This window comes from Bombyx mori, chromosome 2, assembly GCF_030269925.1.
Source record: "Bombyx mori chromosome 2, ASM3026992v2".
Classification (NCBI taxonomy): domain Eukaryota; kingdom Metazoa; phylum Arthropoda; class Insecta; order Lepidoptera; family Bombycidae; genus Bombyx; species Bombyx mori.
Window position 1 is genome coordinate 3,256,998 of NC_085108.1, and position 23,198 is coordinate 3,280,195.

Consider the following 23,198-nt stretch of genomic DNA (forward strand, 5'->3'; position numbering starts at 1 on the left):
CTCAATACGAATTTAAATTACATGTAAAATGGAAGAATCGTTTTTTTGTTTTTTTTTTCTTGTCTATAGTTGAAAAATATTAGGCTGTCATTTACTCGGTCTTGAATGAAATTTTTTTTAGGTAATCCAACATTTTTTATGCTAGTCGAAATCACGATCAACATTCGACATTATAAGATTTGATTAATACGTGAAGCAAAAACTTTGTATCCCTTTTTACGAAAATTGCGCGGACGGAGGAGTATGAAATTTTCTACACTTATAGAGAATATAGAGAAGAAGTGCACAATGCTAATATTTGTTTAAAATATTGCATAAAAGATACATTAAATCAATAAAGAAAACATTGCACACACTACATACCATGTATTTGACGCACACACGCATGCATACTATTTATTGTCAAACTTTTGTTCTTGAAGTCTGTGGTCAAATTGAGAATAGATTAAATATTGTTTGTCTTTATTAATGTTTTTTTATAGTGTAGCCTTGGTGAAATTTGTTATTATAGAAGTATAAAATACAATCATAATAGTGCACAAACTTACAATTCCAATTAATTATAGTCGAATTTCGACTACTGCGAGACCTCTAGTAAGATTTGATTGATGGCAAACAAAGTCAAAAATAAAACACAAGAAATAAACAAAGGTTTTCTTCATAATAAAATTATTTCGATAACAATAATAAATTAGGGTAATATAATTTAAAGAGGAGATCAAAATGTTTCATTTCAAAAATATACAATCAAAATGGCAAGGAAAGCATTGGATTAGGGGCTGTTTTAATAGAGGCTAAGTGACAATGTCAATGACATTATCAACAATCGCTAAAGTCACCGTGGACTAAACGATAAGGCGTCCAGTGATTTATGTCGATGCTACCGTGTCAGTGTTCGAATCCCGCAGGCAGGTATAAATTATTTCTACTGAAATTTGTACTTGACTCAAGTTCAGGAATGACTTCCGAAAAAAAATATTTTACTGGTGGTAACGCGTAATATGAGCCCCTATGAGCAGTGGTATTTACGTTGTGATGTCTATGAACTCCCGTAACTGGAGTTGCCGATCTGTAAGCTTTTTCATCCTTCTTTCTTACTTTTTTTAAGCTTACAGCCCACCTGGTGTTTTTATTTTTATTTTTATTGCCCTTGTAGGCAGACGAGCATACGGCCCACCTGATGGTGAGTGGTTACCGTCGCCCATGGACTTCAGCAATGCCAGGGGCAGAGCCAAGCCGCTGCTAAGTGGCTAAGGTGTTAAGTGGTTACTGGAGCCCATAGACATCTCCAACGTAAATGCGCCACCCACTTTGAGATATAAGTTCTAAGGTCTCAGTATAGTTACAACGGCTGCCCCACCCTTCAAACCGAAACGCATTCCTGCTTCACGGCAGAAATAGGCAGGGCGGTTGGACCTACCCGTGCGGACTCACAAGAGGTCCTACCACCAGTTATTTATGTCGCTAATCACTCATGCGACTAGTTTGAAGAGTGACCAGCTATTTAGTGTCTAATTGAATAGCTCTCACAATAATAAAAAGAAATCTTGTATTTAAGAGCATACATGAGAATGTTCTGATCGTATACAAAGAGTGTATATCAATATTTGTGCACAATAAGAAATTACGCGTCATATCTTATCAGCATCTTTTGTGTCCACCCTGAAGCCACAATGAACGATTGCTTCACGACAGAACAGAAGTAGAAGTTGGACTTCTGTAGGTGCCGCACCAATCAGAAGTCAATGTAGTTGATGGAGGCTATAACTCCTCGTATCCAGTTGGCTGTCACTTTGACGTTGTGGTAGATGCCGGGCTGATGGTCCACACCGCAGCCGAAGCCCGCCGAAGTGATCCCCACAAGGTAATACCTTCCGTTGTCGAGGACTATGAGGGGTCCGCCTGAGTCACCTGCAATTATGGTATGTTAGGAGAATGAGAGTGCAGCTAAACGAAGCTGGTGATTCTTGACGAGATAAATCTTGGAAGCGTCCATTCTCTAATCTCCCATCATGAAGATCTGCCAATCCTCTAGCAAATCTGATTTTTTTGGGTGGACGAGCTCACAGCCCACCTGGTGTTAAGTGGTTACTGGAGCCCATGAACATCTACAACGTAAATGCGCCACTCACCTTGAGATATAAGTTCTAAGGTCTCAAGTTAGTTACAACGGCTGCCCCAGCCTTCAAACCGAAATGTATCACTGCTTCACGGCAGAAATAGACAGGGTGGTGGTATCTACCCGCGCGGTCTTACAAGAGATCCTACCACCAGTAAGGTAAATTATTTGTATGCATTTAACATGTGGATATAGTCCGCATTGAGGGAATTAGTTGTGGAACCAGGAAATCGGAGGAAGGGGCGAATGTTTAACAGGGTGCGAGTAAGTTCCACGGGAGACGCCGTGAGAAGATGTTCGAGGTAGTCCTGAGAAGATTTTCGAGGCAGTACCGTTGTCTCCATGCTACCATCGCAACCCCGCCACCCAAATAGAGTCGATACGTGGATTCGTTGCGTTAATCCACAATGCGTTTCCAGATATCATTGCTGCAACTGATTTTGGGATGAACGTCAGTTGATGTGTTCATGACTGTGTTCACAGCATCACTGCCAGTGTGGCAACATTGTCGACCGCCTTGGTTACCACGGGCTCTCATTCGCGAAAAACGCTGGCAGAATACCATGCCACGCCAGCATAAATGACATCATCGAGGCCTCGGGAGACCAGAAGGCCGGTACGTATTTTGCACAAAGAATTAGCATTGCTATCCAGCGTGGAAATGCTGCCAGCCTTCTGGGAACGCTGCCAACTGGCGGTGAGCTAACACAGATTTTCTATTTATAAGTAGCTTTACCTACATAATTATTATATAATATTTTGATAATACTTATTTAATTTCTTCTTTGAGTGAATTTGGACACGAGTCGTCAGCGGTGCCCGGGTTGGGTGCTATGTTCATAAGTGGCGAAGCCCCTAATGCCTTCGTGGCCATAAAAAACCGACTTCACATTTATTACCTAAACATGCGTCTTGGTGTCCATCAGAATGCCCGGCGCATATCATCTCTGAATGTATCTCGACTGATATCTGCTTGCTCTGGTGCCAGCTGATGCACTGCTCTTTGCCTGTGATAAAAGATTTGATAAAGTATTCTCAATACAAAGACTATTTTTTAATTAATTTAAAAAAGGAGGTTCCCATTTCTACTGTAGTTTTTTTCAATGTGTTACCAGAAGAAGATCTAGTTCACAATCTAGAACAGCTGATGGTGACAGGAAAGGTAGATGGCAAACGTCCCAGAGGACGCAGTCCCACGAGATGGTCGGACCAAATACGATCTTCTCTAAACATCAACTTCCACAATGCCTTCATGAAGCTAAGGATCGCAGCAGATGGAGGGAAGTCGTACGGGAGAAACTGATGCAGCGGGGGAGTCACGACCCTCAGTAATGAGGAAAACGACGCGAGGGGGAGGACCAGAAGAAGAAGGTCCAGAGGCAGATGGCGAATGTACTGGTCGGACCTGATACGCTCCACTCTCAACACTTCAATTCGTGTTGCCATCCACTCAGCCGAGGATAGGCAGGAGTGGCGCTGGATAATCCAGGATAATCCAGAGTTATTAGAGGAGGCCACAACTCTCAGCGTTGAGCATTATCGACGCAAAGAAAAGGACCCCTCAGAACTTTTTTCAGGTTGACCGATTTTGACGATTTTTTATTATTATTATTATTTGAAAACTGTTTCTTCTACTGCGGTCTCATTTATACAGTGCATTTTTAGAGATCTTTTTGACTTTGAATAATATCCGTATATGGAATGAACTGCTTTATATGGTGTTTTCATTTACCATTCAGTGAGCCAGACCAGGGAAATGAACAAGACGCTTTTTACCCCATAGGACTCTTCTGATAAGACTATCGACTAACATCAACATCCATTAATAAGAGCGATATAAAGAAGAGAATAAGACCGTTGCTCATGGACGCCAGCAATGCCAGGGGCAGAGCCAAGCCGCTGCCTACCGCTTAATACTCTCCACAAGCCTCGTTTGAAGAAGGACATGTCATAGCGCTCGGGAAATACCGATATAGTATAACACCGAAGCTCTTGTGTCGATAGGTATATATGTAAACGGTGTATATTTTGTTTATTGTATGTATATATTTTCTATAATTAATACGTGAAGCAAAAACTTTGTATCCCTTTTTACGAAAAATGCGCGGACGGAGGAGTATGAAATTTTCCACACTTATAGAGAATATAGAGAAGAAGTGCACAATGCTAATTTTTTTTTTTTAAATAATGCATAAAAGATACATTAAATCAATAAAGAAAACATTACACACACTACATACCATGTATTTGACGCACACACGCATGCATACTATTTATTGTCAAACTTTTGTTCTTGACGTCTGTGGTCAAATTGAGAATAGATTAAATATTGTTTGTCTTTGTTAATATTTTTTATAGTGTAGCCTTGGCGAAATCTGTGATTATAGAAGTATAAAATACAATCATAATAGTGTACAAACTTACAATTCCAATTAATTATAGTCGAATTTCGACTACTGCGGGACCTCTAGTTTTCTATAATAATGCATTATCCATAGTACACCGCAACATACCTGCTATATTTTTATATTTTCCAGAATTGCTGTAAATTAAACGGTTATCTGGAAGAGATCGCTTTTAGCGATAAGACCGCCTATTGTATTGTTTTTTGAATGTCAATTGTGTTTTGGTGTGCAATAAAGTGTATTCTCTCTCTCTCTCTCTCTCTCTATAAGAAGCTCATCGAACTGTCCTTTTTGCCTACTGAAAAAATAACTCACTCAGTATAGGCACGGTGGCAGATCTTAACAGATTCGTTCCGGTGTGGCCATTACTCGTGTCCGTTTTTCCCCATCCTGCGATAACTCCCGACTTGCCTTTCAGTTGCAGGTCGTGATCAGGCAGGCAAATGGGCAGGATATGCGACATGTACGTGACGGGCTGGGAGAGCTTTAGCAAAGCTATGTCGTAGCGGTCCGGTTGGGTTATCCGGAATTGAAACAGAGGATGGAGGATCTTCCGAACGACCCTAAAATTTCATTAATACTATTAAACATTAAAATCAATCAATATGTTGATCAAAAGTACTTTGATAAAGAGACGTATGCATTTATAATATTATTATAAGTTTATACTTATTTGAAGTTGTCGTGGTGTAAAGGATAAGACGTCCAGGTACCAATTTTTCTAATGAAATACGTACTCAACAAATGTTCACGATTGACTTACACGGTGAAGGAATAACATCGTGTAATAAAAATCAAACCCGCAAAATTGTAATTTGCGTAACGGCTGCCCCACCCTTCAAACCGAAACGCATTACTGCTTCACGGCAGAAATAGGCAGGGCGGTGATACCTACCCGCGCGGCCTCACAAGAGGTCCTACCACCAGTAAAACCACCTACTGCATTTAGCAAAAAATGTAGAACCTTTCAAAAAGGAATGCTCGTATGTTCTGCAGCAGAAATTACTGGTAATAGGGCATTACTTATGGGCATTTTACTGGTAGGTAATTATTTCTGGCGTGAAGCAGAATGCGGTTTGGCCTGGGCGTTGTGACATCGGTTGTGCTGTAAAACTGAGACTTATAGCTCGTGTTCCGAGGTGGGTTGTTTGGCTGTGGCTGTCTACAGGCTCCGGTAACCATTCAACAACAGACCAGGCAGGGTCACTCTATGTCCACTAATGAACAAAACAAATAGACAGGGTGGTTGGTACCCGAAATACAGAACCGATCAAAAGCAATTGGAGACGTATAGGCTTTTGCTCATCAATGAAAGATGGGCTTACCCAAGTTTCCGTGCAGTCTCGTCGCCAGCCGTGGTGTCGAGTGCTCCGAGCCATACAACGATGTCACGCGGCCGCGCTCTCGATACGCAGTGAGCCGCCGTCGCCACGTACCAACGGGACACTGAACCAAAACTAATAATAAGAAACTTTTTTATCGGGTAGGGGCCGAAAAGAAGGCGACTCGCTGTTTATGTGGGACTGGACGTTCCGCGCGCCCAAGGGTTGGTATTTAGGACCCTACCCACTAAGCGACTCCCCTGCACTTTTCACCCCACGTCCGATCTTCGCCCGTGGTCAGAACCTGGTCAGAGTAGGGGGGTTCCCGCGGTAAACAATACAACCAGACACGCGGCGCCACCCTGTGGACGTCCGACCCACGGATCGTCGAGGTGACCATCAACGACCAACAACTTCGGTCTCCGCGGTGACTAATAAGAAACCTAACCTAATTCTTGAAGCCTTTTTTTATTGCTTAGATGGGTGAACGAGCCCACCTGGTGTTAAGCGGTTACTGGAGCCCATAGACATCTACATCGTAAATGCGCCACCCACCTTGAGATATAAGTTCTAAGATCTCAAATGTGATTACAAGGGCTGCCCCACCCTTCAAACCGAAACGCATTGCTGCTTCACGGCAGAAATAGGCAGGATGGTGGTACCTATCCGTGCGGACTCACAAGAGATCCTACCACCAGTACGCCTTCTTACTTTTCGCCACTCTTAAAGGATGAGGCGGCCCAATACGAGCTGGCAACATACCCTAGCAGTATTTACAAGTTGCCGTGGAAGATGCTGAACTAGGGAGGATGTCTTCTCACCCAAAACTCCTCCACATTGAAATTCGGATATCCTGACGTGAGCCTGCCACGGGAACTCGGCAAACCTCGCTTCGCGTCCTCCTATGATCCTCTTCTGTAGTATCCTTGATGAAGGTAGACCACAGTCCATCTGTCAAGTGATAGACTGTCCTGAATTCACGTGCATCTTTTTTTTCATTGATGCGGAAAGAGGCCCAGACGGTAAGTGGTAACGGGTAATGGATATTAGATTTGGGTTTGGCTGATCGTAGATTAGAAGCTCTAAGCCTCTAAACATAGGGTTGAAAATACAAAATGTCACTTTTTTAAATGAGATTTTAAGATGTATTTGGTACTAATGTATCGCTTGGATTAGGTTAGGTTATTATTCGTAGGTTAGGAAGGAATTGATCTAAAAAAATGGTGTTAATACTTGATAATGATTAATACCAAGGAATTTATAAATTAATATTTAGTTTAAAAGTCTTAAATAACTTAAAAAACCGAATTAAATAATATTTTTATCTTCTTTTTTGGATTCTGTTGAAACCGGTTACAACATTAGAGCGAAGTCATAAAATCGATGTCTTGTTGCCAATCCCAGATGCGTATGCCACTTTTGAAGTTAATTAAACGTCTTGAGTTCGTTAAAAATGACTTTCAAAGATTTTGTTACACACAAACATGTAAACTTACGTAAATATATATATACGGAGCTATTAAAAACGTGTTATTATCAAAAAAATTGTAACAATGTTGCAATATTAAATCGCAGATAATAGGTATGACGAACGCTACTTCAAAGAGTCTATAGCTCGAAAAGATATTTTTTTAGGGAACCGAATTACACTATTGTTACGCCGGTAAGAGTAACGCCATCTATCGTTGAATAGTCGAAAGAATATCGAAGGATCTAGTACCACCTAGAACGCTCGAGAAGTACAACGCCATCTATTGCCAGATAGCGAAAACAGTACTAGAGATGTGTGGAATATTCTCGATAATTCTAGGGATGAGGTATCGACTATAAAAGCGTTGCAGGAATGGCACGCAGTCAGTCAGTAATCCGAACTACTCGGAGGGAAACGGCGAACGGATCATCTGAAGCGAAGCGAAAGAAGTGAAGTGTTTAAGTGTTATAAGTGCTGAATACAGTTTTAAGCTGTACGTTAGTGAAATTTTATTTATCCCGAGCCCCAGCGCGTAAACCTATTTTAGTATGCTTTTTATTGGCTTGATGTGTATCGATGCAACTGTATGTTTAGCGGTAGGCAGCGGCTTGGCTCTGCCCCTGGCATTGCTGAAGTCCATGGGCGACAGTAACCACTCACCATCCGTGGGCCGTATCAGGTGGGCCGTATGCTCGTCTGCCTACAAGGGCAATAAAAAAAATGTTCAAAAGTGAATTTGACCCGTTTTAAAACGTCAGATTGTATTGAAGCTTAACACACTGATCTGGGATCTGCTTCAAAAACCAATAAAGAATGTTTCAAAGTCGGGGTATTTTTCGCTTTTGAGAGCTTCCGTTGCGTGCGCTACGGAAAGGGGTAAAGTTTCGCTAAAATAATGAGAGAATTGTTCCCCTTTATAAGATCTAAAAAAAGTCCGCGACAGCATATATACTTATATATTATATTAAGGTTGGCTCACTATAAAGTTTTTTATGTTATACAAATTTGTTCTAAAAAAAGCTTTTTTTGTGAAGATGTTTTGATAAAGATGATATTAATCCTTATCCAAATAAATACGTTATTCATTACAACATTGAAAGACCCAAATCACTTCAAAATAGGCTTTGTCAATTAAAGATTTTTCTGGATTTCTCCAGGATCCCATCATCTGACCTTGATGATTACAGGACCATTCGAGAAGTCTACCCTTTCGTACAAAAAAAAAAGAAAAAATAATTATCAGAATCGGTTCAAGCATTCTCGAGAAATCGGTGAACATACATAGATAAAAAATTATAGTCGAATTGACAACTTCCACTTTTGAAGTCGGTTAAAAAGCGTGATTTTGGTGCCTTAAATAGCTCCTTAACTTTCTATTTGGTTCTTTTTTAATGAGAGTAGACCTATCGCATGGCCAATTATAAAAAAGAAGACTATCGCCGACCGCACCGCATGCGCTGTACACACACACGCCGCTTGTTTTTTCACATAAATATTTTCATGGACTCTTATTAATTTTCTATTATCCGAACTCTTACTGACGATCATATTCGTCGTTGCGCGAGTGGTATACCAGTTTTATGGACAAATAATTTAGAAGAGTGCTGTGTCAAGTCGTCAGGCCAGCCACCGCCATTACGCGTCGTCCAGCCGGTCCAGCAGTGACGTTGAATTCTGCAGCCTGGAAGAAACTAGCGACGGGTTGGCAGGTACGTCTACTCCTCATAACCTAGCCTCGGCCTGCCCCTCTTTTTGTGCATCTTTAGCGATACTCGCCCCCGCAAACACTTCCTTCAGAAATACTGAACCAGCGCACCGCCGTGGTGGAAAATTTGTAAAGAGTTTTTCCCTACTACTATTATTCAAAAAAAATTTCACTTTCTACGTAAATGAAGAGACGGGTAAAATTTAGCGTTATGGTAAAGTAACTATTTTACGCGGACGAAGTCGCGGGCAAAAGCCTATAAGGCTTTGTGTTCTGCTACCCACATTTTACAACATATAAATTTACTGCAATTTTTATTATATACCTGGGTAGCGTCATCGTCTACTCTTCTTCTGAAGACATTTGTTGGTACGACGCTTCGTTGAGGCACTTGGCGGAGCTTCGGAGGGGAAACTTTGTACTTCCAATCCGAGGACGGTATACTGAAAAGAGGCAGGTCGTGTCTATTTAGAAAAATGATTGAAGGATTTCCACGTACTGGTGCACTATGGTCGTTAGCCGATATTTCAGTTAATTGGGGGTTTTAGTTCGACTCAGTATGGTGGAATTCTGTTTTTGGTATTGTTTAATTAAAGCCCACCATTAAAGAATAAAGAACCCATATATCTGTCTTAAAGGCCGAAAAACAATGGACTCTAAACAGCTTGGCAAACGTGAGCTCCATAGTCAAAATGGTAGATAGGATCTGGCCAATTTGCCTCTCTTGATTTATTAGAGCTTTCTTTTATCAGGGGTTAACCTGGAGAAGTTAACGGTGACTAGCCAGGTGAATAGAAGAAGATCACGAGGTAGAGGCCTGACACGTCGGACTGACCAGATCCGCTCTACCCTGGACACCACAGTTCACGATAATACTCGACGGCAGTTAGGAGCAAATGGCGTGGAATGATCCGGAATAAGCTCTTGTTGCAACGAGGTGATAATGACCCTCAAGCGGAAACCGAAGCGAGAAGAAGAAGAAGATGCCTTGGCGTCGAGTGACAGAGTGGTTTTAGTCGGCGGACCACTCGACCCCAAACATGTCTGATAGTGACATGGTTTTACTGGTGGTAGGACTTCATGTGAGTCCGCACGGGTAGGTACCACCACCCCGCCTATTTCCGCCGTGAAGCAGTAATGCGTTTCGGCTTGAAGGGTGGGGCAGCCGTTGTAACTTTACTTGAGACCTTAGAACTTATATCTCAAGGTGGGTGGCGCATTTGCGTTGTAAATGTCTATGGGCTCCAGTAGCCACTTAACTCCAGGTAGGCTGTGAGCTCGTCGAACCACCTAAGCAATAAAAAAAAGGTTGTATTAATCCGACAACGAAAAAGGTCCAAAATCGGCCGGTCATTCTATCCAACGTGACTTACGTTACGGACACTGCACTTGCACTGCGCCTTCATTTACGGGTTTAGTTCCGATTAAAACACTTTCACGGTTTAATGTTCTGTCTTTATTTTAAGGCCTTTATGAATTTATTAGGGCACGACGTCTTCGAAGCGAGCGGTCATGAATTCGCTGCGTGATTTATAAATAGCATTGTTTTATTATTTATTATTTTATTTATTGCTTAGATGGGTGGACGAGCTCACAGCCCACATAGTGTTAAGTGGTTACTGGAGCCCATAGACATCTACAACGTAAATGCACCACCCACCTTGAGATATAAGTTCTAAGGTATCAAGTATAGTTACAACGGCTGCACCACCCTTCATACCGAAACGCATTACTGCTTCACGGGAGAAATGGGCGGGGTGGTGGTACCTACCCGCGCGGACTCTCAAGAGGTCCTACCACCAGTAATTACGCAAATTATAATTTTGCGGGTTTGATTTTTATTACACGATGTTATTCCTTCAACGTGGAAGTCAATCGTGAACATTTGTTGAGTACGTATTTCATTAGAAAAACTGGTACCCGCCTGAGATTCGAACACCGGTGCATCGCTCAACACGAATGCACCGGACGTCTTATCCTGTAGACCACGATGACGTGGATCGAAAAAAAGACGCTGTTCGATTACTTTTAACCTGGTGATAGTGCTTTTTTTCCCTATCTCTGCTGATAGCCTTGAGAGGCTATTTCAGTTTCACCCTAACATATAAGTGAGCTCACGGGGCTCAAACCGAAAGTGTTGCTAACACTGGCCCTAGCAAGGCCAGTGCTTCGCAGAATCTACCACCGGATCGGAAACGCGACCCACTGAGACGATCCGGCGAGAAACTCAGTGGGCCGTGTCTCCTTCGTCGGCAGGGACGGGTTCGACGAGGACGGTGATCGGTGCTTGTGGTACCTAAAAGCACCGTTAATGGATCGGGAGGATCCGCAATGACGTGTTTTGGGCGACGTCGACTAGGCCTTATAGTAAGCTGGCATACGTGCGAAAGTCGTTGAACAATAAAGACAATTTGACCTTAAGTTTCAAGGTTAGCTCATTCAGTTATTTATGCGTTAAGTTAAGTGCTCTGAGGAATTGTTCGAGATGATACCAACGTCTCGTTTTTACCATCGCACCGCCCGCCACCGGAGTAGAGTTCATCCATACTACTTGGAGCCACTGCGTTCATCCACAGTGCGTTTCCAGAGATCTTTTTTGCCACGTACCATCCGGCTATGGAATGAGCTCCCCTCCACGGTGGTTCCCGAGCGCTATGACATGTCCTTCTTCAAACGAGGCTTGTGGAGAGTATTAAGCGGTAGGCAGCGGCTTGGCTCTGCCCCTGTCATTGCTGACGTCCATGAGCGACGGTAACCACTCACCATCAGGTGGGTCGTATGCTCGTCTGCCTATACGGCAATAAAAAAAAGAGAGGCAAAATGGTGAGATTATTTGATACCAAGCGCATATGGAATACTTTAGGTCAGCATTTTCACCTGTTGTCGATATTATTGGTTCCAGGTGCTTCGACGGATGCGCAGCAAGAGAACAGCCAGCCGCTTCCACAGCCCCGGACCCCGGTGCCGCCTCGGAGCCAGCACGTAAGAGTCAACGTGCAAGGTCTGACCTCGGAACCGAGGATGCAAGTCGACGGGTACCCGAGGATCGAGGCCAAGACGCTGCTGGTTAGAACTAGAATAAGAAAGAACGACGTTTGAATTACTTTTAATGTAAAATAAGTTCTTAAAATACCACAGTGTAAGTGTAAATTTTCTGCCGTGAAGCAGTAATGCGTCTCGGTTTGAAGAGTGCGACAGCCGATGTATAGGTAAATATACTTGAGACCTTAGAACTTATATCTCAAGGTGGGTGGCGCATTTATGCTGTAGATGTCTATGGGCTCCAGTAACCACTTTTATTATTATTTTTTATTGCTTAGATAGGTGGACGAGCTCACAGCCCACCTGGTGTTAAGTGGTTACTGGAGCCTATAGACATCCACAACGTAAATGCGCCACCCACCTTGAGATATAAGTTCTAAGGTCTCAAGTTGTTGGAGATTCCGATTAGTCTTGTGCTTAATCGGACATTTTTCTTTTTTTTTCCTACCTAAGCTGGTAGCCTAGAAAGGCTATTCCAGCGGAACCTTAACTAGTAGGTGAGCTCACGGGGCTCAAACCTGACGACGATGCTAACACGAACCCTAGCAAGAGCCGTGCTTCGCAGAATCTACCACCGGATCGGAAACGCGACCCCCTGAGAAGAACCGGCGGGAAACTCAGTGGTCTGTGTCTGAGGGTTAATTTACTCGTCGAGCCCTTCGTCGCAAGCGACGGGTTCAACGAGAACGGTGACCGGTGCTTGAAGTACCTAAAAGCACCGTTAGTGGATCGGGAGGATCCGAGATGACGTGACGATGTACAACATTTAGCATCGGGTACTGTAAGTGTCTTTATCGTGGTATCGTGATCTTATACTGATATCTTGATGACGTCACTTGATTTTTTGTAGCTTAAGGCGCAAGATCTTTGAGTAGTACCTATCATCGGTTCGACGCGGACAGCCTCACTGACTTACCTGGCTCGAGAAATTTACTAAGCATCGCCGTGCCACTGTTTGACTTGAGGATTGAGATCGAAATCTCAACCGTATTGTGGAACTACCGATCCACTACCCATTCTTAGTGAGAAATTTTTATCTACACCCGTTGTATGTTTGATCAAGTATTCGCTATTACCATTATATTATACTCATTGTAAGAGGATAGACTACTCACTCTCAACAGCGTTGCTCTGCCCGCCAACATTTAAAACGATCAAAGGTATCAGCCATTTTGTGCTCAGCCGCCATCTTGCGTTCCGTCTCGTGCGACGCCATCTTGTTTTCCGATTTGAACTCTTCTTACATTTATTTGCACCGTATTCATTCTTTGTACTTTTTATCAATTTTTCTTTGTCCGTCCGTACACTTCTCACCGTTGACATGGCTCCTGTATCACTTTATATTGTTCGGACATATCGTGGGTGGTAAAGTCGCTTTCCTCGTTAATTGTTTTTTTTTTTTAATCTGTAATGAAATCATGACGCGTCATTTTTTTGTAAACGTAAATATTGCTATGTAGGAAGTAACACACGTATTTTAATTTAATGTTTTATTTATGGTTTGTCATTTTTTATGTGACGAGGGAAACCAAGGTTCAAAACTAGCTTGCAAACGCGTCATGCCCCACTGCTTACGTAATTAAAATATATTTTGGATATTTGTAAAGCGCTAGTAGTCGATCTGAATTCTGAGTTGGAATCACTTTAGTATGAAACCTATGGAAATGAAACGTCAGCAAAAAATGCGTGCCACTGTGACGTCATCTAAACATGGTCGCTAAACATGGCGGTTTTAGTGCTGCCCAGAAGATTTTAATGTTAATCCTCAGCAGCTGCGGGATATTGTCTCCGGACTGTTCCCGCGGATGGAGAGGGACTTCGAGGCTCCCTTCATGGGCGTGCCGCCACGCAATGACGTGAGCGGTGATGCCCCTGCTGAGGTGGTCCTTCCGAGCATCTCGGAAGAGGAGATTCGTGCGGCCGTGTCGAGGATGCGGAGGAAAGACGCGGCCCCCGGCCCTGACAGTGTTCACGGTCGGGTTTGGGATTTGGCCTTCTGTGCCCTTGGGGACCGGCTCGTGCGGCTCTTTGAAGCCTGCCTCGAGTCGGGACTCTTTCCAAAGCAGTGGAAGACGGGCAGACTTGTTCTATACATTCTCTTCATCTTGTTCTATATAACATGGGAGTGCCAGACAGACTCGTGCTCATCATACGAGACTACTTGTCGAACCGTTCGTGCCGATATCGAGTTGAGGGAGCTCGCTCTCGCCTCCGTCACGTAACAGCCGGGGTCCCGCAAGGCTCCGCCCTCTCCCCGTTACTGTTTAGATTGTATATCAACGATATATCCCGGTCTCCGGAGACCCATCTAGCGCTCTTCGCCAATGACACGGCTATCTACTACTTGAGTAGGAAGAAGTCGTTGTTGCATCGGCGACTCCAGACCGCAGCAACCACCATGGGACAGTGGTTCCGGAAGTGACGCATCGACATCAACCCCACGAAAAGCACAGAGGTGCTCGTCAAAAGGGGTCGCTCTCCGAACACCACTTTGAGCATCCCACTCCCGACTAGGTGCGTCAACACCTCCGCCTCCGCCATTCGCCCAATCATCATGTACGACCAACCCATACCATGGGCCCCGAAGGTCAAATACTTAGGCGTCACCCTCGACAGTAGGATGACATTCCGCCCCCACATAAAGACGGTACGCGACCGTGTCGCCTTCATACTAGGACGTCTCTATTCGATGATATGCAGGCGAAGTAAAATGTCCCTTAGAAATAAGGTGACACTCTACAAAACTTGCATAAGCCCCGTCATGACCTATGCAAGTGTAGTGTTCGCTCACGCGGCCCGCACTCACTTAAAATCATTCCAAGTTATTCAATCTCGTTTTTGCAGGATAGCCGTCGGAGCTCCGTGGTTCGTCAGGAACGTCGACCTCCATGACGACCTGGACTTAGAGTCCATCAATAAGTATCTTCAGTCGGCGACGATGCGCCACTTCGATAAAGCGGCACGACACGAGAACCCTCTTATCGTGGCCGCCGGTAACTACATTCCCGATCCTGCGGACAGAATGGAAAGCAGTCGACGTCGCCCCAAACACGTCATTTCTGATACTCCCGATCCACTAACTGTGCTTTTAGGTACCTCAAGCACCGGTCATCGTTCTCGTCGAACCCGTCGCTTGTGACGAAGGGCTCGACGAGTAAATTAACCCTCAGACACAGCCTACTGAGTTTCTCGCCGGATCTTCTCAGTGGGTCGATCCGGTGGTAGATTCTTCGAAGCCCGGCTCTTGCTAGGGTTCGTGTTAGCAACGTCATCAGACTTGAGCCCCGTGAGCTCACTTACTAGTCAAGGCGACGCTGATATAGCTCAAGGCTATCAGTTAGGTAGGAAAAACAAAGCGCTTGGTCATTCGTGTCCGAGCCGTCGTACAGTACGGATCTATCTGGAACGTTGTTACGCTCCCCGTGAAATATACGCAGCTCACCAAGTTCTCGTGAAGTTTTGTTTTGGAAGCCCAAACATGAGTCATCGTCAAGAAAAGTAATAACGGTGAGGTCAGCAATACTGACGTCACACTTTTTAAAAACATTACGGAGGATGCTCCTCCGTCATTGTCCCTCCTCCGTCATATATTATCTATATATTAATACGTGAAGCAAAAACTTTGTACCCCTTTTTATGAAAATTACGCGGACGAAGGAGTATGAAATTTCTCATACTTATAGAGAATATAGAGAAGTGCAGAATGTTAATATATTTTTTAATTATGCATAAAAAAGTCATTAAATCAATAAAGAAAACATTACACACACTATCATGTATTGTATTTGACACGACAGATATACACACACATATACTCTGCGTCTATTGTCAAACTTTTGTTATTGAAAGTCTGTGATTAAATTGAAAATAAATTAATATTGTATGCCTTTAAAATTATTTATATATAGTGTAGTTTTGGCGAAATCTATGATTATATTAAAAAAATCTAAGTGTTCGACAATAGAACCATAATAATGTTTATAAAGAAAATTTCAATTAATTATAGTCGAATTTCGACTACTGCGGGACCTCTAGTTTATATTAATTTAATGACTAATTTATGTGTATTATCTATGATTATTAACTTATTTCACGAATACCGTATTAGGTTTAACTCGTTTTCCCGTTTTATCGAAGTATGTTAAGATCTCAGGATATATTCACGACATACGAACTGTGACCGAAATGATTGAAATGATCGAATCTTTATAACCCGATCACTGTACGAATGGGTCACGATCGATCCGGGTCATGGAAAACGATTGACCGGCACAGGTCTAATCCATATTCAGCGAGTTTGTTTCATTTTCTCATCATATTATTATGGACTTCCAAAACATTAAATCTGAAGAGAGAGACAAGAACGAACGAAAGAAAAATAATAAATAACAAAAATAATAAACTTTTAACTTGACATAACTTGACAATTGACATGATTTGGGTGGACTCGACTTGACTCCGCGAAACCGAGAAAACGCAGAGTCTACAAAAACTAGTCATTTTTGAATTTTTAGGCATTAATAAACTAGGTTTAATAAACGGTATTACAAATTTGAAGTTTACCAAAGCAAAAGCCAATAGCGCGATTCAGAAGTACACACAGCGCCATCTATTGATAATAAAGAACACTAATAATCCAATGACAGTCTCACATTATATGCTTTTTTTTTTTTATTGCTTAGGTGTGTGGACGAGCTCACAGCCCACCTGGTGTTAAGTGGTTACTGGAGCCCATAGACATCTACAACGTAAATGCGCCACACACCTTGAGATATAGTTCTAAGGTCTCAGTATAGTCACAACGGCTGCCCCACCCTTCAAACCGAAACGCATTACTGCTTCACGGCAGAAATAGGCGGAGCGGTGGTACCTACCCGTGCGGACTCACAATATGGATGGAGAAAGGTGCATTTAGATCATCTCTCGCTTCTTCAACATATCTTGTTCAGCTTCGTCCACCGATAACCGGTCATGCCGAAGGTCGGTGTTTTCTTCACACGACAAGGTCTCCAATTGTCAAGCTAGGCCGGTTTTTGTTTGCCGTACCGAATTCAAGGAATTCATTAATTTAACTGTGTTTTTTTTTTGTGCGTTAACATAGAGTTGAGAGTGTAGGCGTTGACGCCACTATAAGTAAGCATTGGCGGCGTATTTTTCTTTTAAAATTAATTAAAAAAATTAATACGTGAAGCAAAAACTGTGTATTGAGGAGTATGAAATCTTCCAAACTTATAGAGAATATAGAGAAGAAGTGCACAATGCTAATTTTTTTTTTAAATAATGCATAAAAGATACATTAAATCAATAAAGAAAACATTACACACACTACATACCATGTATTTGACGCACACACGCATGCATACTATTTATTGTCAAACTTTTGTTCTTGACGTCTGTTGTCAAATTGAGAATAGATTAAATATTGGTTGTCTTTGTTAATATTTTTTAAAGTGTAGCCTTGGCGAAATTTGTGATTATAGAAGTATAAAATACAATCATAATAGTGTACAAACTTACAATTCCAATTAATTATAGTCGAATTTCGACTACTGCGGGACCTCTAGTTAATTAAAAAAACGTGAAATTAAATTACTTTTTGGTAGCAAAAAATATAACTCAAATATAACTAACTGGGTGCCGCATTTACGTTGCAGATGTCTATGCTCCAATAACCAGCTGACACCAGGTGGGCTGCGAGCTCGACCACTTACTATAGGTCTAAGTAATAAAAATAATAATAAATAAAAAGTAAAAATCGAAAGAGAGAATGGTAATACGGCCATAATCAAATGCGTTATGATTGTCTTACTGAAAAACACATCTACACATATAAATAAAATTGGAGTGTCCGTTTGTAATTGTTGGAGAATTGTAAACATAATTTATATTATCTGTAATGTCAAAAAATGGTTCACATTTTTGAGATATTACTGGTGGCCCGAAGGCCTTTTCAGTTTCACCAGGACAGGTGGGCGAGCAAAGGCTCAGCCAGAAGGGGTGGGATTTGCTAACAGCTGCCATTTTGCTCACGTGTGACTTTTTTTTTTTTTCCCCTACCTATGCTGATAGCCTTGAGAGGCTATTTCAGCTTCGCCCTAACGTTTGTAGGTGAGCTCGCGGGGCTCAACCGGAGTGTTGCTAACACTGCCCTAGCAAGAGCAGTGCTTCGCAGAATCTACCACCGGATCGGAAACGCGACCCACTGAGAAGATCCGGCGAGAAACTCAGTGGGCTGTGTCTATGGGTTAGTTCGCTCGTCGAGCCCTTTGTCGCAAGCGACGGGTTCGACGAGGACGGTGACCGGTGCTTGTGGTGCCTAGAAGCACCGTTAATGGATCAGGATCCGTAATGACGTGCTTTCGGCGACGTCGATGGTTTACCATTCGGTCTACTGGGTCGGGTATGCAGTTTTCAGCGTCTACGATGAGAGGGTTCTCATGTCGTGAAAATTTGGAGTATCTGTTTGTAATATTGAACTAACCGCTTTTTTCTACATGCATATTATTATGAATATATATACGATACATACACTAAAATAATATTTTTTACAATTTTTTTCTGTCTGTTTGTTCCGGCTAATCTCTAGAACGGCTGGATCGATTTTGACGAGACTTTCACTGATAGGTAGATGATGATGTAAGGAGTAACTTAGGCTTCTTTTTTTTAGAATATTTTCGCCCCGCGACGTCACCCGCAGTTATTGTCGTACCGCGCGCAACATGGCGGGACTCGCCTATCAATAATAAAATTTAATGTTTCCGGAGTGAAGCGAGGGCGGGTCGCTAGTCTACAAATAAAAACAAAACTAAACGAAATCTCTCAAAATCGCCGGAAAATAAGAACATAAACGCCCATGGAGAGCAGAGATTCCGGGCTAATTAAATGTACTCGAGGTCCCGCAGTAGTCGAAATTCGACTATAATTAATTGAAATTGTAAGTTTGTACACTATTATGATTGTATTTTATACTTCGATAGTCACAAATTTCTCCAAGACTACACTATAAAAAATATTAACAAAGACAAACAATATTTAATCTATTCTCAATTTGACAACAGGCGTCAAGAACAAAAGTTTGACAATAAACAGTATGCATGCGTGTGTGCGTCAAATACATGGTATGTAGTGTGTGTAACGTTTTCTTTATTGATTTAATGTATCTTTGAGTTCGAGGCGAAGAGTTTGACCAGAAGGTCAGCCTTCTTTTTCGCACTATGGGCCAGACTGTCATCGGACTTGCGTAGTGGTGGGAGACTAGACCTGCAAAAGTTTCCTTCTGCAGCTTTGGCGAGCGACCAAAAAGCACGGCTCCCAGAGGGATAGCTCTTCAGTCGCTCGCCAATTCTAGCAACGTGCTCCGATTTCGCCCTGGCAATAACCTTCTTGTAGGACCTGGAAGCGGCGTTATATTTCCGCCTTTCCTCTGAGATGTTAGGATCCCGACGTCTCCTGGCATCATTCCATGCCACGTATGCGGACCGCTTGAGGTGTGCAGCATCCCTGCTGGCATTGTTATACCAAGGTCTGCTGCGACCCCCAACGGGCACTTCAGAGAAGGGAATAAACAATTCCATCCCCTGGAGCACCACGTCTTTAAGACGGTCCGCACAGACGTCAGGATCAGAAGAGGAAAAGCAGAACTACCCATGGGTAGGATGCGTAAAATTCACGCAATCCATCCCAATCTGCTGACATATACTCCCAAACTCTTCGATACCCGGTCGTCGTTTGACGACTAGGACGAGAGAGTGGCGTGGCAGCACGGATAAGGCAGTGATGAAGTAAATATAGAAAAATCACAAACAGCTAAAACTATAGTCAATTAGATTGGATATTGACGTGACCGTCAGTACGCATAGACACCCTCCAATCCCTACAATCCCGCTTTTGCAGGTTAGCTGTCGGGGCTCCGTGGTTCGTGAGGAACGTCGACCTACACGACGACCTGGGCCTCGAATCGATCCGCAAACACATGAAGTCAGTGTCGGAACGTTACTTCGATAAGGCCATGCGTCATGATAATCGCCTTATCGTTGCCGCCGCTGACTACTCCCCGAATCCTGATCCGTCGTCGCCCTAGACACGTCCTTACGGATCCATCAGATCCAATAACTTTTGCATTAGATACCTTCAGCTCTAACACTAGGAGCAGGTTGAGGAACCCCGGTAACCGTACTCGTCGAACTCGACAAAGAGGTCGACGTGCAACCTAACCCATGCATCAGCCCGCTGAGTTTTTCATCATTATAGTTGAAGTAAGTTTAGACGAGACAGTCACGAAATTAATTTCAAATTTGAACTAAGACTTTTGATCTTGATCGTACTGCGGTCATTAACCTTTCTGGTTCGACTGCTCTGTGCTTTTTATAAATGGGGTTGTGGTACTAATGCGGGTAAAGAATACCAAGAAAATGCTTTCAATGCAGCGGTGGTAGATAGAAGTGGCTAATGCGAGATCCTCTGACTTACACGAATCGGAGCACACTATGTTATCTCATAGGCATTTGATACATGTTTTTTTAAATGTATTATAAACCTTACAACGATCTTGAATACCCGATCTCTTGGACTAGAAGCGCTTAAGTTACGTTGACCTGTAGCCTGAGAGCTTTTAAGGCTCGTCAAGTCATACGACGGCACTTAGCGGCGACTAAACGGTATACCAGTCGGAACGGCTTAACAAACGCAAAAAACTGGGTCAAATCATAAAATCCTCGGTTACCTTTATCCGGAGACTGCGTAGGACACACCGGCGCCTTTCACTTTCCTCCGGAACTTTCACTAACGTACTATCACAAAACAAAAAAAAAAACAAAAAAAACAAAAAGGCATTCAGTTACGAATTAAAACGAAAAACAACAAAACAAAAAAAAAACAACAACCCGTATGTAATGAATGAAAAAGAAAAAAAAGTTAATTTTTTTTTTTTTTGAATATGAAATTAATTTTTGTCCGTTCGAATTTTGATTTCGTTGTTCAATCAGCGAGCGCGGTCCGCTTTCGACGGTGGCGGAACGCGTACTGCCGGTTTGGAACTGGGACGCGGCTGTAAAGCGGGTTTCACACTGTCGCCTGCGCCGCCTCAGGTATTAACGCGCCCATGTCACGTGGCATTAGGAAAGCATGTTGTTATAGTAAAATTTAATTGTCTTCTACACGCTCAATGGAGTTTGCTGTTTTAATGACAAGCAAAGCGAAACTGTAAGAAGTAACATTAAAATCCTAACGCTTGTGTCCGCGGCGCCGCGCGATTTTTTTCTTGGTCATGCGCTCGGAGGTCGAAAGAAATCCCTTTCAGTGCTTTTTTTGTCTATTCTAGTAATCTCGAGGGGTTATACTAGATTCAATGAATGTGTAGGCCGGCTCACGGGCTCAGCCTGACGGATTTGCTAACCCTAGCCCTAGCAAGAGCAGTGCTTCGTTGTATCTACAACCGGACCGGAATCGCGACCAAATTATATCGAAATACTAGCTGACCCGACAGACTTCGTACTCAATCGATAACGTATAAAATAAACTTAAAACATAAAAAGGAATCCGTCTGACGGGAGACACATCAAAGGAAAAACAAAATTGTTATTTTATTATTAATTCCGAACATGTTCATATTTATCTAACCTTTTAAACCTTCTCTGGACCTCCATAAATAATTCAAGACCAAAATTAGCCAAATCGGTCCAGCCGTTCTCGAGTTTTAGCGAGATTAACGAACAGCAATTCATTTTTATATATATAGATATAGATTTAATCAAATTTTAGGGGTAATTGTCAGCTAACAAAAATGGTCGTACAGCGATTGGCCGCGATTTTCCTGTTGCCCAGCCTTATCTAAGTCTTCTGACCCTTATCCCCCATTATAGTTACGGTTACCCTTATCATGCTGCGACGATTTAGTATCTTTCTCGGACTGTGTCCGTGGTCGTTAATTCGTGAATTTCGACTACTGCGGGACCACCAGTAACAATTAAGTCGTAAAGGTACACCCAAGTGGAGGATTAAAATTAAATTCGTAACGTAAGAAAGAACACATCATTATTTATCAATTTACTTATTAGGGACAGCGACCCGCCCTCGCTTCGCTTCGGAAACATTAAAACACACATGAAACCAAAAAAAAAAATAAAAAAAAAATAAAAAAAAGTAGCCTATGTTCATCAGGGACAATGTCGGCTTCTAATGGAAAAAGAATTTTTCAAATCGGTCCAGTAGTTTCGGAGCCTATTCGAAACAAACAAACAAACAAATCTTTCCTCTTTATAATATTAGTATAGATTAGTTTTGTTAAAATATAAACCGCTGTGTGTTTAGTGCGAGTTTTTTAACGTTCTCGATAGCGTAAAAGTTAACTCATGTTTGTATGGAATGGGATCGTTTGCGTACGTTTGCCGCTAGGGGCGCTGTTCCAACTCCATACAAAACTGGCTTAACTTTTACGCTATCGAAAACGTTAAGAAACTCGCACTAAGCACACAGATGAGTAGGTGAGCTCACGGACTCGTCATGAGAGAATTTGTCAACACTGACCCTAGCAAGAGCAGTGCTTCGCTGAAATATATCATCGGATCGAAATCACGGCCCACTGAGAAGATGCGATGAGAAACTCAGTGAACGAAAGTACTGCGCCACCTATTAGTTTAACCCATAGACAGAGCCCACTGAGTTTCTCGCCGGATCTTTATCAGTGGGTCGCGTTTCCGATCCGGTGGTAGATTCTGCGAAGCACGGCTCTTGTTAGGGTCAGTGTTAGCAACATTCCGGTTTGAGCCCCGTGAGCTCATCTACACACGTTAGGGTGAAGCTGAAATAGCCTCTCATGGCTATCAGCATAGGTAGGAAAAAAACCTATGAGTTGTAGTGAAACTCTAATATTAACTTTGACAGTGCCATCTATTGGTCGACATAAGGAGTTATTCACTCGACTCCTTTCATTGCACCGATTTACGCAAAGTAGCGTGTAACAGAAATAGTTTTGGGTTCCCTCAACAGATGGCTCTTAATGAAAAAAATTTAATGATACAAATATATCGAGGGGGAAAGGCTATTTATTTTGGTTTAATTTCTTGGCACGCGACATTTATCTTTTTAATTAAAGGTCCGTTGTATTTGGTCTTAGCATCAGCACTTCGATGTTTTT

The 23,198-nt window shown here is 42.6% G+C and overlaps 1 protein-coding gene across 1 annotated transcript; it reads right to left on the bottom strand.

Annotated features, from left to right (window-relative positions):
- Positions 1-642: 642 nt before the first annotated feature.
- LOC101744389 (plasminogen) lies at positions 643-21,131 on the bottom strand. Its single transcript, XM_062673053.1, has 9 exons — positions 20,787-21,131; positions 13,180-13,469; positions 11,900-12,095; positions 9,348-9,465; positions 6,668-6,797; positions 5,850-5,970; positions 4,840-5,087; positions 3,019-3,126; positions 643-1,911 (listed from the first exon to the last, which is right to left on the bottom strand). The coding sequence occupies exons 2-9, from the start codon at positions 13,385-13,387 to the stop codon at positions 1,736-1,738; spliced, it is 1,305 nt and encodes a 434-aa protein (XP_062529037.1). The 5' UTR covers positions 13,388-13,469; positions 20,787-21,131; the 3' UTR covers positions 643-1,735.
- Positions 21,132-23,198: the final 2,067 nt, after the last annotated feature.

Excerpts from the sequence above, each read along its gene's own strand:
- LOC101744389 (XM_062673053.1), bottom strand. The coding sequence starts at position 13,387 with ATGTCAACGGTGAGAAGTGTACGGACGGACAAAGAAAAATTGATAAAA. Across the intron at positions 9,466-11,899 it reads ACCAATAATATCGACAACAG|TATACCGTCCTCGGATTGGA; the intron begins GTGAAAATGCTG and ends GCCTCTTTTCAG. Across the intron at positions 5,971-6,667 it reads TCAATGTGGAGGAGTTTTGG|TGTCCCGTTGGTACGTGGCG; the intron begins GTGAGAAGACAT and ends GTTTTGGTTCAG.